Here is a 14950-nt window from a genome sequence, read left to right as displayed (position 1 = left end):
TAAATATACGCCCAATCATATTTAAGAGAAAGATGATTGACGTAACTATCTGGCCAAGCTGACTTCACAACACTTACTCTCGTCTCTCCCAGAGAAAACAATGCAGTGCACTTTTCTTTGCTTTTAGCTAGAATGAGAATTCAAATAAGCAGGCTTGGGTACACCATCCAAATCTGTATTCTTCACGGAGTGGATAAGTGGGTCAAAAGTGTAGCATAGCAATGCTAACACTAACCATTTCATGTAAGTGAAAGTATCTAAAATTGGTTCCACATTGATGAACATTAAAATGCTCTTATATGTATTTGTTAGTGATAAAGACAAACAATATACTGTAATAATATAACACTTTAAAAAGAAGCCAGTCTGCATAATGAGCACTTTTACTTTTGATACTTTAAATACATTTTGCTGATAATACTTCTGTACTTTTACTTAAGTAACATTTTGAATCCAGGACATTTAAATTTCAGTAATTGTAATTGCGTTATATAATTTGAAAAAGCAATTAGTTACATTACTAGTTACTGCCAAAAGTAGTGGAATTACTGCCTGAGTAGGAGGAACACTCGAGGGGAGACCTTAACCTTTGGTGGGTCAATTGAGCAAACATCAGCTGACACTGCTTTGTGTTTTCAGGCTTTCCCTCAAAAGCAGGTGAGAATGATGAAGAAGGCCTCTGCACTTATCTTAAGAAGAGGAATTTCAACATTTCAGAGCAAATTGTGCAAAAATGGTGAGTGGAAAATAACAGTTTAAAAGTACAGTGTACTTACAGTTCGTTATGATAATAATGATGATGATTTATGGCTGTTCACCATGACCTCTTCTCTCAGACAGCCTCTTCAGAGTTCATCCATCTGTATCACAGGCGTTGGCAGAAAACAGACCGGTGGTTGCGCTCGAGAGCACTATTATCACTCATGGCATGCCTTATCCACACAACCTGAGGTACTGTGAATGACCCTCAAGTGTCAACAAACTCTGATGCCAGCATTTAATATTTATTTTAATCACTGACAATGAGCCCCATTAATGTATTAACGCAGCACAGCAAAGGAAGTGGAGGCCATTGTGCGGGCTGAAGAAGCCACTCCCGCCACGGTTGGAGTGATTGATGGCAAAATCCACGTCGGTCTGTCCTCAGAGGAGCTTGACCATCTCGCCCGCTGCAAGAGCTCCATGAAGGTGTCCCGTCGTGATCTGCCTTATGTCATTAGCAAAGTAAGACAGCAACACATTCATGTTAAATATGACCTTTAAATCAATATTTGTCTAACATACATGAGGGCTCATCCAGTGGCACGGTCTCATCTTATTACATGAATCTGTCATTTATGGGGTATTGTATGCTGTCCTGTATGTTATTTTCTCAGGGGTTATCTGGGGGAACGACTGTGTCAGCCACTATGATAGCAGCACACAGAGCTGGCATCTCTGTGTTTGTCACAGGGGGCATCGGAGGAGTGCACAGAGACGGAGAGAACAGTAAGATAACCAACACCCTGTAGGAAAATACTCAACTGACTTTTAGGCAGACTGATACCAAATTCCTCTTCTTAACATGCCTCAATAACAGACAAACTGACCAAACCCATAAGCAGAGATGGAGCCCACCTGAGTCACACATGTGATCCAAAGGAGGCCATTTAAAGGCTGAATGAGCTGGTGACAGACTGTTCACTCTGAGGAAGCGTAGGAACACCAAAACTGTCAGGATAGCATGTTAAGAAGAGTAAGTTAGTGTCATGTTCACACATTATTTCAGTGAATGATTATCCCTCCAGGTCTGGATATCAGCGCAGATCTGACAGAGCTGGGCAGGACTCCCATTGCTGTGGTCTCTGCTGGGGTCAAGTCTATTCTCGACATCGGTCGCACCTTGGAGTTCCTTGTAAGAATACTGAGATTGTTTCTCAGAAAATCACTGTACAGCAGGAGATGTCATACTGCAATTCACGTTTGAATGTGTACTTCAGAAAGAGAAATATATTTACGCCATCTTTAATTTATTACACCAGCTTGTTATGTGTGACTTAAATTAACATTCCTAGACCACTGGTTATTTCCTCTACTATTTAATTTTTGTCAGGAGACGCAGGGTGTTTGTGTCGCCACTTATGGAACGTCAAAGAATTTCCCAGCCTTCTTCTCTCCTCAAAGCGGATTCACTTCCCCATATCAAGTCTGCAACCCTGAAGAGGCTGCAAAACTTATCTGTAAATCGGCATTTTCACATCCTGCACATCGAATGTTTCCTTGAACACTTAATTTAAAAAAAAAAAACCCAGCACATTCAACACAGACTTTTCTGCATGCTGTGTTTATATCTGTTGTTTTTGTGTGGTTCAGCCAGCACTCTGTCGCTTGGTCTCCAAAGTGGTGTCCTGTTAGCTGTGCCCATCCCGGAGGAGCATGCAGCAGCAGGCCAGCAGATAGAGCAAGCAATACAGACTGCAGTGACAGAGGCGAGGTGAAGAAAGTCTTTGTGGCAACACCCATTTTCTGACATTGTGATACTAACTTGTGGTCATGACTAAGGGAATGAAATCAATTGCTATCTCTCATGGAAAAGTCATTGCTGTCTGTTTTCTTTTAATTTACCCAGTGCTAAAGGCATCACAGGAAGAGATGTGACGCCTTTCATTCTTCAAAAAGTAAATGTGTTAACTGAAGGAAAGTCCCTTCAGGCCAGTATCCTTCTAAATCTGTATTTCTGATAAGTTACACAGAAAACATGATTGTATCAAATTCTCAGAAAAAAATAAACACAAAGCAATTAAAGACTGATGAAGTGGGCTGAAAATGTCACAACACCGTCCCCTGTTGATGACCTCTGACCTTCTGTACATTATAACTACACTGTCCTTGACCTGTTTGTTCCTAGACATTGCTCTCATTCATAACAATGCTAAAGTCGGCAGTCAGATAGCCTGTGCGCTGTCAAAGGAGATGAATAAAAGAAAATTAAGAAGCACATCTGATCATCATGGAAAAAAATCAGAGTCAGATGTTGTGAGTATAAACACATAGAAAGAATCTCTTTCCAGTTGTGGAGAAGGTTAAGTCAAATATAGCCACAATACAGAACTTATGATGCTCCTCTGTTGCAGGTCGTCATAGGGGGAATAAATGTGGATTTTATTGCCAAAGGAAAAACACAAACACTTCTTGTAAGTTTAATTTACAGCATTCATTAATCTTCAATACTGGAGATTCCATTCAATCATATTATGTAGACTATAATGACTTCTGAGAACTCTTGTTGTCTCTTTCAGTTTGGACAGACCAACCCAGGAAGTGTCTGTCAGTCATTTGGCGGTGTAGGACGGAACATTGCTGGTGGGTTTTTATCTGATTATGTATGTACACATGTTTTCATCAGCAGGTTAAATCTGTTCATGTATTTTCCTTCAAGACTCTCTGAGTCGTCTAGGCTATAAACCTCTGTTCATCTCTGCCACTGGAGCTGATTCACACAGTGATGCAGTGTTAAACTACTGTAAACATATGGTATGTGGATATTAACAATAGTTTTCTATCACCAAACATGATTCAAATTGTATTTACTTAAATATGTAAATGTTATTTACTTTTTTTTCTTATTTCTGTAAGAACACAAGTGGTGTGGCGAGGCTACAAGATCAAAGCACAGCTACTTACTGCGCTGTCATCACCGAAAGTGGAGAACTGAGTCTTGGATTGGGTGATATGGACGTTCATCAGCAAATCACAGAGCACTATGTAGGTTGAAGGTATTCATTTTTAGCCAGGCTAGCCCAAGGTTTATGTTTCAATATCATATTGAAAACTATATTCACTATTTATCTCTACATTCACTAACATACAGTATCTCTCCAGTCTTGGCTGAATTTCAATGATTATGTTGATTTCTTTTAAAGCCCTCCATAGTTTGGCTCCGCTACATATTTCTCAACTTTTAACAACTTATTCTGTACCAAGCCCGTTAAGTCTGGCAACTAAATGTTAAAAGTTCCTGGGTCCAAGCTGTAGACAAAGAGGGATCATACTTGTCAATCATACGTGTTTTAGCTCCAACACTGAGGAGCAAACTTCCCTTCAGCATCAGATCAGCTGAGTCTGCGCCACATTTTAAAAAGGGTTTAAAAACCCACCTGCATGTTTTATGTTTTTCATAATTTGTTTTCATTTCTACTTTGTTTCACCATTATCCTAAAATTCTTGTTTTTCATGATATGATTGTATTATATTTGCACATGTGACGCACCTTAACTCTGGTTTTGAAAGGTGCGATTTTATTTAGTTACTAACTTACTATTTCTGTATCTTTGAATATCTTCTTATAGGTGTCACAGTTTGAGAAGCAGCTGTCATCAGCCACTCTTGTGTGTCTTGATGGAAACATCCCCGTCTCCACCATAGACTATGTTTGTTCTGTTGCCAAAAAGCACAACATTAATGGTAAGCATGAGTAGATGGTCACTAAATGACAATGAATGATCATGAAGCGCAGCTTCCATAGATTTTGATTTTACAACATCAATGTGTGTCACAGTTTGGTATGAGCCAACGGATTCAGAAAAAGCCTGTAAGCCTTTCCTGTCAGACGCCTGGAAGTCGCTGTCCTACTCATCCCCAAACCTGGCAGAGTTGTGCACCATGAACAAAACACTGGGCATCCAAACACCTGAAGGTGAAAGTCTACTGAGAGAAGTTAGAAAGTATTTAATGGTACTGATTTATGTTCCCCGAACAAACACACCCACTTGTTTCAGTTTCTCAGTATGTATGTTTCTCATGAAAAATGCAAATAGTGTGATACTAAGCTAAGGATGTGGTTTTGTCTTATGGGACTGACAGTGCTTCCGAGTTCCCTCGACGAGGTGCTGAGTGTTGCTGTGGCTCTCTCACGCCCCCTTCTGGAGCATCTCCACTGTCTGGTGGTGACCCTGGGGGCTCATGGAGTGTTGCTGTGCGGAGAACATGATACAGGCTCAGTCAACCTGCAGCCAAGAAAGCAGAAGAACGTAAGGGCTGCCTATATTCATACTGGAATGGTGATGATGATGACGATTGCTATGACAGTAACAGTGAATATGATGTTCATTGCATCCGTGTTTGCAGAAGAGGAAGCTTTGTGCTCTTCACTACCCAGCGCTGACTGTGACCGCAGAAGAGACAATGAATGTCTCAGGAGCAGGAGATAGGTGTTAAAAACTTACACGACCTACTTCTCCCTTCCTTCTTTTTCAAACTTCTGCTTTAGTTTGATCTACTTTCCATGACCTCTATTTTCTCTCTCTCTCTCTGACATTCTTAAAAAACACAAGACACTCATCCTCGCTCTGTCTGCAGTCTTGCAGGTGCCCTGATGGCGGGGATCCTCCAGGGGCAAAAGACAGACACCTGTGTCCAGATGGGGCTCCTGGCTGCACGGATGTCCCTGGCATCTCCGCACCCCATCGCCCCTGTGCTTACCTCAGACTCTGTGGATCCCAATAACGTCCAGACTCAGAACTGGCCCAAACCAAGCTTCATGTGGATTGATTAAAAATATTTTTTTAGCTGTGAAACATTATTAGAGAAATCTGTGAAGATTTGGTCTATTATGGATGGGTTTGTTTAATATATTTTTGCAGTATTCTTTTTTTTTTTTAAAGATTTTTTTTTTGTGAAACCTGTTTACATCATATGACTGAGAAAATGAATGAAAGAAGATATCAAACTTTTTAAAAAATTTTATATATTACACAACTGTTCTATAATCATGCAAAAATTGATAATCACTTTTACATTATACATTTCTGTAAATAAATCATGAAATATTATAACAATGTACTTTTTTAAATTTCTTATAATAGAATGTACTTAATAAAAGTACAGAGGTATTATCAAAAATGTACTTTAAGTGTGTATCAAAGGCAAAGGTGCTCATCATTCAGCGTGGCCCTTTTCAGAATGTTATATTATCAATATTTGATTATTGATGCCTTAATGTGTAAGCAGCATTTTAATGTTGTAGGTGCTAAAGTGGAGTTAATTTTAACCATTTGTTATACTGTTGGGTACTGTAACAATGTGTCATAACGTTTCACATTTTTAATATGATGAGTATGTTTTGTATGTAAAATCATAATCTGTGAAATAATTAATAACTTAATTGCTTTTAATAAATGTAATGGAGTAAAAAGTACAATATTTCCCCCTGAAATACACTGGAGTAGAAGTATTAAGCAAAAATACCTCAAAATATATACTTGAATAAAGCTCCTGAGTGTATGTACCTGCTTATTTTTTTGTAATTTTATTTTAAAGTCCATATTTTACAAATTTGAATAAATGGTTCCCTTGTTCGGAATCAAGTTTAAAAAACAAAATGTGCAATACATTTCACTCATTATGGTATATTTGAACAGGCTGTATATACTGTACCGTTCTATATGTATATAAAGTAATATGTCTTTTTTTTACCATTTAATATTTATCTCATCACTCCTACACTTGCTTCACTTCTCTGTACTATCTGTGTCCCGTTTACAGTCCACAGAAACAGTTACACCTGTATATAGTCATTCCTTGTGTATATTTCTAAAGATAAGTGCATTGAGAGCCACTGTCCTCAGAGTCAAAACTGAACATGGAGAAGCAGCTTTCAGTTTTTATGCACCACATAATCTGGAACAAACTCCCGGAAAACTGCAGGTCTGCTGCAACTCTCAGTTCTTTTAAATCAAGGCTGAAGACTATGATGTTTGCTGCTGCCTTTTATTAATATCTTACACTGCACTGTAATTTTTCCTCTCGTATTTTATGTCTTGTTCTATTTTAGCTTATTTTTATTTTCTAATTAACTCTTTTTAATTGTATTTAAAATGTCTTTTTATATCGCCTTATGTTGTTTATACATTTTATCTTGATGCCTTTTATGTTTTATATGAAGCACTTTGAATTACCTTGCTATTAAAATGTGCTATACAAATGAACTTGCCTTGCCTTGCGTAGAATCACCGAAAACTTCATCTCCCAGAAAGCACCTGTCCTTTTGCGCAGACTCAGTGGCACTGAATACTTGCCCCGCTCCCTCCTCCCTACTTTAATGCTAGCTAAGATGGTGGTTTGAGCGTAAATTGTCTCCACAATACCAAGAAAAACAGAGGGGCAAAAACACCTTAATAGCCTTTTATTTACAACAGAACAACACATCTACGGTTATCTTAAGTGGCCGTTTGTAGAAATTTGGACATTTCAGACACATTGGCTCGCAGTCCCCGCCCAATTTGGTGTGACTCCCTTGGAGAGGAATCTAAGCTAAATACGGACAGGGTAAGTAACGTAAGCCGAGCTAGCTTCCAGTCCCCCGCAACAAATAAAGGACATTTGTGTTTATTACGGCTTTATAGACGGGCAGTAGAGTATTCTCGAGTTTATTAGCTCACTGTCTCGACCATCTTAATGTCGTGAGAGCAGTGTCAGTTGGTTTTTTAGTGCCAACAACTTGCGTTAGCTTGTGTAGGCCGCGTCGTAAGCTACGTACATGTTGATGGTAATGTAGCATGTAGCATCAAAAAGCAAGCTGTCAGTAAATATGTAGGAGGAAAAAACGTAACGTTTTGTCACACAAGCGCTTAACGTCTATGTTATATTAATATTCAGCTACGAGTGTTTTGTTTTTTGCTTTTTATGACACAGTTGCTCCTGGATACTCGCTTCTTTTCTAACGTTACACCGGCTTCTTTTAGCCAATTGGCGGCTACTGTTAGCTTAGCCTAACGTTGGTCAAATAACATCTGTCATAATGTAGGATCCAGAAGACCGGAGCAGCTGAGGTTACCAACCTGGCTAACTAGGTATTCAGGCTTCCTACACGACTCTTAAAGATAAACCTGTGATACTCGTGTGCGCGTTAAATTATGAGCAAAATTGCAGCCAAGTGTTTGAAATTCTGTTATCGTTTAATGCACCTTTCGCACTTTCGGCTTTTTATCAACCTGGACTTGTCATTGAGCTCGCCTCCTGGCAGCAGTGTTGTCAGACTGGAATATAACTGCAAACAACAGGCGTTTCGTGTGTGTATATAAACGCAGTTTGTAGTGTTTGCTGCCATCATGACGCTGTGTCAAGTGCTGTCAAGCCCTTAGAAAGATGCCACAACATCTGCATTATCATTTTCATCACGTTTACTTCTGTTTTTGGCTTGTTTTCTAAGGTGTTAAGTTGTCTTTTTATGCAACACGTATTGCTAATAACCAGTACAGTCTAATTCAAAGCCCTGTAATGGATCAAAAGCTTCATGGAGATTGTAATGTTGAGTTTTTCTTGAAGCTGTTTTTGAGACGTGTTGATTTAACCCTGTAGTCGTTTCTGTAGGATGTAGTTTGTGACCCATCACGATTTCCCAGAGCCCAAGGTAACATCTTGAAATGACTTTTGTTGTCAATACAGCAGTCTGAAATTGAATAATATACAATTGAACAATTTACTATCAATTTACTACTACAATTTACTATCCTAGAGGACATAGAAAACCAGCAAATATTCACTTTTAAGAAAGTCAGAGCTAGTAAATGTTTGGCTCTTTTGCATTAAAAACAACTCACAGGATGCCTCAGTTATCAGAATAGTCGCTGGTTAATTAGTCATTCAACTAATTGAGTCAGCTCCAAATTATATTAGACTGAGAGATGTATCCAATATGCAGCACACCCTTATTGATACAAATGGGTTGGACATAATATTAGCAACTCCTGCCGGTACAACGTAACACAATATCACCAGCAGCACAAACTGCAGCTTCCAAAATGACCATTAAGTTGAATCAACAACTCTCTAAAACAATTTCACACATCACATGAAGGTAGTTGTATTAGACATTGTTAGTTTTCGCCAGATATGCTTGATAAACTGGCAAGTTCAGTGCTTCCTCTGCTGATTCACAGGTCAGAGGTATGAAAGATGGTCATTTTAATGTGTTTCAGTGTGCTCAGTCTGATATTGTGACCTTGGTGGTCATATATTCAGTCATACCATCCCGCTATTAAGCATGTGTGGGGAAAAAAGTTCAGTTGACATTATTTTCAATCATGTTACAATGGGGCTCTCATACTGAGCTTCTATATGTTCTCGTAGCCCTGTGCTCTGTGACCAGCTTCAATACTCACCCTCGCTGCGCCATAGGATGTCCCACAGCCCTGAAATGAAGGACGACCCCATGGAGTGCCCCTTGTGCATGGAGCCGCTGGAGATTGACGACGTCAACTTCTTTCCCTGCACCTGCGGCTACCAGATCTGCCGCTTCTGTTGGCATCGCATCCGCACAGACGAGAATGGCCTCTGCCCCGCCTGCAGAAAGGTGAGGAAAAGATGATGAACTTGATACCAGAGAAACTCATCAGAACTAGAAGTTGATGGGGGTTTTTTTCTGTCATGACAGCAGGGGGGATGTGTATAGAAAAGTAGAGGTGATGATGTTGAGAGACCACATGCTAATACAGGCGGGAAATAAATAGTTTAATCCCCTTTATAAAGTAGCTGGTCAATTCAAACATCAGCCTCAGCAGTTTTGCTAGTGATGCCTGTTGAAATACCTTTTTGACAACAGTGGCCTCACATACCCACTTTTCTAGAAAAAGTCACATGATGTGGACTAGTAAAATATTTTTTAAATGATTGATATCTCAGTTTAAAAACTAAATTCTTGATGTTTATCCTCTGCATAGCCGTACCCAGAGGACCCTGCTGTGTACAAGCCTCTGTCACAGGAGGAGATCCAAAGGATAAAGAATGAAAAGAAGCAAAAACAGAATGAGAAAAAGCAGAAGGTGACAGAAAACCGCAAGCATCTGGCAAGTGTCAGAGTGGTCCAGCGAAACCTGGTGTTTGTGGTGGGGCTCTCACAGCGACTCGCCGACCCGGAGGTCAGTATCGCCACTAACAAGCTCGGTGACTTGTGATAATGCTGACATTAACGTTATAGAACAGATATTTTAGTTTAATTTGAATGAGGCAGTTGCTGTGTCAGACCGAAGGCATTAGCTGCTTGATTTATCCACAGATACAGTGAAGATCATAAATACTTTGATATGAAACGATTTGAATGCATCTTTAAAGATCTCTCATTGCAACATCCCACTGAAACCTCAAGTGCAAAGCTTGTGTTGAAAATGGGAAGAAAGAGCTTGTAGATTACCCAAAACTTTGTGATGAGTGTTTTCTTTTTGCATTGTGCCCACAGGTCCTAAAACGACCAGAGTATTTTGGGAGGTTTGGGAAAATCCATAAAGTGGTCATCAACAATAGCACATCTTATGCAGGTTCACAGGTGAGATGTAACAAGATTCTGTTTCCAGTTTCAACAGATGCTAAGATTTTCTTGCTCTGTTCGTTATTTAATTACTTATTATTATTATTTTTATCAGTATTTATATTTTTAAGTACTGTATTTAATTCTTTATAGACTACATTGTTAAGTGATTAAACATGTCATCGATCAATAATGGAAATGATGGTACATTACAGCTGTAGATGGATATAAACAGCTTTAAACAACTACAGCAAATCTGTTTGACTTTCATGTTTACTTTAATTTTCTGGTTTTTCAGGGGCCTAGTGCCAGCGCTTACGTCACTTACATCCGCTCTGAAGACGCTCTAAGAGCAATACAGTGTGTGAACAATGTGGTTGTTGATGGCAGAACACTCAAGGTTAGAAGTTCACCTCAATGACTCAGATCAGTAGTTTTATGAATATTTTAAGTACTGATTTTGTAAGTAGCTATGAGAAGTTTTATTTTCATAAAAGCCATGTGATAACTTTACTCTGGTCTGTTTGTAAGACACAGACATCCTTATAATATATAATATAAATTGGAAACATGAGGTCATAGTGTTAAAGGAAGAGAGAGGAAATCTTTGAATTTTATTTACATATTTTCTTGCATCATTTTCTCAGAGCTTCTGTTTCTGTTTTTCTTCTTACAGGCTTCTTTAGGCACAACAAAGTACTGCAGTTACTTCCTCAAAAGTATGCAGTGTCCTAAACCTGATTGTATGTATCTACATGAGCTGGGGGATGAAGCAGCTAGCTTTACTAAAGAGGAAATGCAGGTAAAGTTAAATTAATCAGACTTCATGCTGTGAGTAGTAATAATATTTGAAAAGGCTAAAAGTTGACTCATCTTGTGTCTTTTGTTCTTAGGCGGGAAAACATCAAGAGTATGAGCAGAAACTCCTCCAAGACCTCTATAAAATTAACCCTAGCTTTCTACAACCTCCAGCATGTGGGACAGAGAAGTCAAAGAGTAAATCCAACTCCACACAGAGGTAAGTTTTTTATTTCTTCTTCTTCTTCCTCTTTGTACTTCCAGGGTGTAATGCTCAATGCTCAATGCTCGATGCTTCTCCTGTTTTGTAACAGAACCAACAATAGCAATGGTAAAGATGGGTGGCCGACGCTGTCAGGGCATAACAAACTGGCCAACGGGCTTTCAGAGGACCGCAAGTCCCCTCCGCTGCTAGACTATCTAGACCAAGAAGTTATTACTTCAGATGGGCTAGATACAGAGCTGGGTCCCGGCCAGCGTACTGCCCTGTCCCCATTCTCCACTAACTGTGATATTAACAGGTAATACAGACCGCACACATCCGGGGAAAACATATCCTCAAAGATAATGATGTTATTTATTTTTCAGTAAGCAGTTTTTTGTTAATATACATCTAAATTTTCTATCTGCAGTCCCAGTGACAAACCTCCAGAGTCGATCAGTATGGTAAATGGAGAGACTTTACAACAGGTAAAATGACTTCAATTGTCTCGTTATGTCAGTTAAATCTTAATGAAAATGAGTCAGATCTGAGCAAACGTATGTTGCTTTCTCCCGTCTCTCCAGATACCCACCAGTGACTCCCCCTCCCCTCCCCCGGGTCTAACCAAGCCCAGCCTGGTAGTGCCCATCAGCGTGTCAGACCTCACGGCCCGTTCGCCCTTTGAGGGTGCGGCAGCTGAGTCCCAGTCGCTCTTTTCAGACAACAGTAACTTCAGACATCCTAACCCTCTCCCCGCTGGCCTGCCCCCCTTCCCCAGCTCTCCCCGGGGCAGCTCTGACTGGCCCATGACCCCTGAACCACAGAGCCTCTTCACATCAGGTAACTGAAACATTTTTTATGTCCTGAATGCTTATTTTGCTTTGTAAAATGTGCTCCTACTTAATCAAAGCACTGCTTCAAAATTATTCTTTAAAGGTTCAGGGTGTAACATTTAGTGGCATCTAGCAGAACCGACATGGCAGAAATGGAACATAATATTCATAAGTGCATTTTAATTAGTGTATAATCAGCTGAAAATAAGAATTGTTGTTTCGTTACCTCAGAATGAGCCCTTTATATCTATGCAGGGAGCAGGTCCTCTTCCACAGGGCCCGCCATGTTGCAACGCCATGTTTCTACAATAGCCCAGAACGGACAAACCAAACACTGGCTCTAGAGAGGACCTTTCACATTTTTCATTAGTTTCACGGCCACCGTAGGTTCTCCTACACACCTTTGGAAGGGGAGGGGTACTCAGTTGGTTGCAATCTGCAACTTCACCACTAGATGCCACTAAATCCTATTAATTTTCAAACTACAGGTAGACAGGTAGTAGCTGCGTTATTCTGACTATGTAGGATTATCTGTTATTCACTGTGGCGGTTGTACATCTTAATATTAATTATAATGGTGATGTCACTTGTATTTTCTGCCATTGCAGTCATTGTACATTGCTTAAAATGTAACTAATTTTATTATCCAAAAAACAACAAATAAGGAAACAAACTTGGGACACATTGCTGATCAGACATATTTATACAGAAATGAGCACAATTAGTGTGCATAATCATATCTCTTGCATATCAATAGTGTTCACAGATAAGCATTAGTCTTTAATAAGCAATAGATTTTAATAGATCCCTCTGCATGACTGTATTTATCTTTTAAATGACAATAATACTGGAAATAATATTTGAGTGTTTAGTTTAATCAACTAGTCGAAGAAATCCTCTGGCTGTTAGTCGATTCATATTTTTTAATCTCACATGGCAGACAGCTGAGGTAACTTCTCTTTCCTCTCCTCACAGACACGATACCAGTGTCTTCCTCTACAGACTGGCAGGCCGCCTTTGGCTTCGGCTCGTCCAGCAAACAGCAGGACGACGACCTGGGCTTCGATCCTTTCGACGTCACTCGCAAGGCCTTGGCCGATCTGATAGAGAAGGAGCTGTCGGTGCAGGATCAGCCCTTGTCCCCGGGGCTGCTCCCACATGGGAGCAATCATGGTCCCAGCCTGCTGCCCCCCAACCCCAGCGCCTCTCACCACTTCCCTAGCGGCCTGCCACGCCTTCCCCAGCTCCACCACAGAGCCGTCTACAGCTCCTTCAGTTTCCCCGGCAGTCAGAACAGCCAGGCCAGTCAGCAGCAGCCAGCCGCCAGACACCCCTGGATGGGCGTCCCCACACGAAATAACCTCACACACTTGAACCACTCAGCCAGTGCTGCCTCACACAGTAATTTACTGGACCTGAATCTGCCCCCTCAGCACAACACAGGGCTGGGAGGGATCCCCATCTCAGGTACCAGACACCTGGGTCACTGTGGCATCAATACATGTTAAAACAGAGATCAGATGTGTTACATAATGATCTTATTGAATGTCACAATATGTGCTCTCTGCCTTGTAGCGTTGTAATGCTTGTTTTGATTAGCTTTTATTGACCTTACAGGAGAAACATAAACACTGATAGATGCAGTTCTTCATCTCACCACTAGTCTGTACAACAGACCTGAGTCACTGACAGATCCCTTTCCTTCTCCTCTCCTGCAGAAAACAGTGGCTCTATAGACGGCTTAAATGTGAAAGAGTGGCAGGACGGCCTCAGAGCTCTCTTGCCCAACATCAATATCAACTTCGGGGGCCTCCCAAACTCCTCTTCCTCTTCATCCTCCTCATCCTCCAACAGTGTTAATCACATCGGTGGGCCGGCAGGGCCTGCAGGCATCTCACACAGCCTGAGCTGGGATGGCACAGCCAGTTGGATGGACCCTGCTATCATCACAGGTAGTCTGTCAGAGCCCATCTTAAACTGAAATATGATCAGTTGATTAATTAATTGATTGACATGAAAAAAAAATTAACCCCAACTAAAATGTTGATTATTGTTTTATTGTCATTTATCAAGCAAAAAAGCGAAATTTATGGTTCCAGCTTCTGTTTTATGGAATTGTAAACTGAATTTTAGCAGCAGATAACGTCATTATCATTATTTTTTCTTAATTAATCTCTTAGTTTATAAAAAGGTCAGAAAATTGTGAAAAATTTCCTTCACAGTTTCATAAAGCCCAAGATGACGTCTTCAGTTTGCTTTTTTGTCTTAACTAATAGTCCAAAACGCAAAGATATTCAGTTTATTTTAATGTAAAACAAAGAAAAACCTGGAATCATCAAGTGTTTCACATTTTTGCTTGAAAAATGACTTTAAAAATGAACAGATCACTGAAGTAGTTGTAAATTGATTTTCTTTTGATCAACTAATCAACTGACTGTTTCAGATCTAAATTAATAATCGGGGGTTTGGACTGTTGGTCAGACATAACAGCTCATTAGACTCTGGGAAGTTGTGATGTGTGTTTTTCACTACTTTCAGATATTTGTAGAGAACGAGTGATTAAAAACAAAATAATTAACAGATAAATCTGTAATGAGAATAATCGTCAGTTGCAGCCATGTTTACATGACAAACTGCTTATCTATTTACTCTTAATGATACTGGAAAGCTGTTATGTGGTGTGTTTACCAGTTGTGGACAAAATACCAAAAATAGTATGTTCCATTTTCCACGATTCGATGGATTCATGGTTCAGACATTCATGTCCCCCTCAGGAGGAGTTATAATTACTTTGGTGATCTCTCAACTTTTCCCCAACTCAGAATCTGTCTAAAG

At 40.0% G+C, this 14950-nt stretch overlaps 2 protein-coding genes across 7 annotated transcripts in view; both read left to right on the top strand.

Annotated features, from left to right (window-relative positions):
- Positions 1-147: 147 nt before the first annotated feature.
- Positions 148-6896, top strand: zgc:136858 (uncharacterized protein LOC678543 homolog). 5 transcript variants are annotated; one of them, XM_067590225.1, is made up of 19 exons: positions 148-243; positions 640-736; positions 841-951; positions 1050-1224; positions 1377-1488; positions 1788-1894; positions 2093-2219; positions 2353-2473; positions 2609-2694; positions 2888-3015; positions 3114-3173; positions 3279-3342; positions 3419-3513; positions 3616-3744; positions 4329-4443; positions 4538-4675; positions 4843-5009; positions 5107-5189; positions 5338-6894. In XM_067590225.1, the coding sequence occupies exons 1-19, from the start codon at positions 222-224 to the stop codon at positions 5531-5533; spliced, it is 2133 nt and encodes a 710-aa protein (XP_067446326.1). In that variant the 5' UTR covers positions 148-221; the 3' UTR covers positions 5534-6894. The 5 variants fall into 5 exon arrangements, with proteins under 5 accessions (XP_067446326.1, XP_067446328.1, XP_067446329.1 ...); XM_067590227.1 differs by having other exon boundaries at positions 837-951; positions 5338-6893; XM_067590228.1 differs by lacking the exon at positions 5107-5189 and having other exon boundaries at positions 5338-6896.
- Positions 6897-7059: 163 nt separating this feature from the next.
- Positions 7060-14950, top strand: part of cnot4a (CCR4-NOT transcription complex, subunit 4a) — a 10598-nt gene continuing 2707 nt past the window's right edge. Inside the window, exons 1-12 of one of the 2 annotated variants that reach the window (XM_067590224.1) lie at positions 7060-7305; positions 9157-9331; positions 9699-9896; positions 10214-10300; positions 10581-10682; positions 10959-11084; positions 11176-11300; positions 11395-11601; positions 11713-11770; positions 11867-12122; positions 13091-13582; positions 13834-14067. In XM_067590224.1, the coding sequence (XP_067446325.1) occupies positions 9158-9331; positions 9699-9896; positions 10214-10300; positions 10581-10682; positions 10959-11084; positions 11176-11300; positions 11395-11601; positions 11713-11770; positions 11867-12122; positions 13091-13582; positions 13834-14067 (2059 nt within the window). In that variant the 5' untranslated portion in view covers positions 7060-7305; position 9157. Of the gene's footprint in view, positions 7306-9108; positions 9332-9698; positions 9897-10213; positions 10301-10580; positions 10683-10958; positions 11085-11175; positions 11301-11394; positions 11602-11712; positions 11771-11866; positions 12123-13090; positions 13583-13833; positions 14068-14950 lie in introns of both variants that reach the window. The other variant, XM_067590223.1, reaches the window with a different exon arrangement.

This window comes from Thunnus thynnus, chromosome 5 (assembly GCF_963924715.1).
Source record: "Thunnus thynnus chromosome 5, fThuThy2.1, whole genome shotgun sequence".
Lineage (NCBI taxonomy): Eukaryota > Metazoa > Chordata > Actinopteri > Scombriformes > Scombridae > Thunnus > Thunnus thynnus.
Note: the sequence above shows the minus strand (reverse complement) of the source record. Positions and strands in the feature narration are given on the sequence as shown.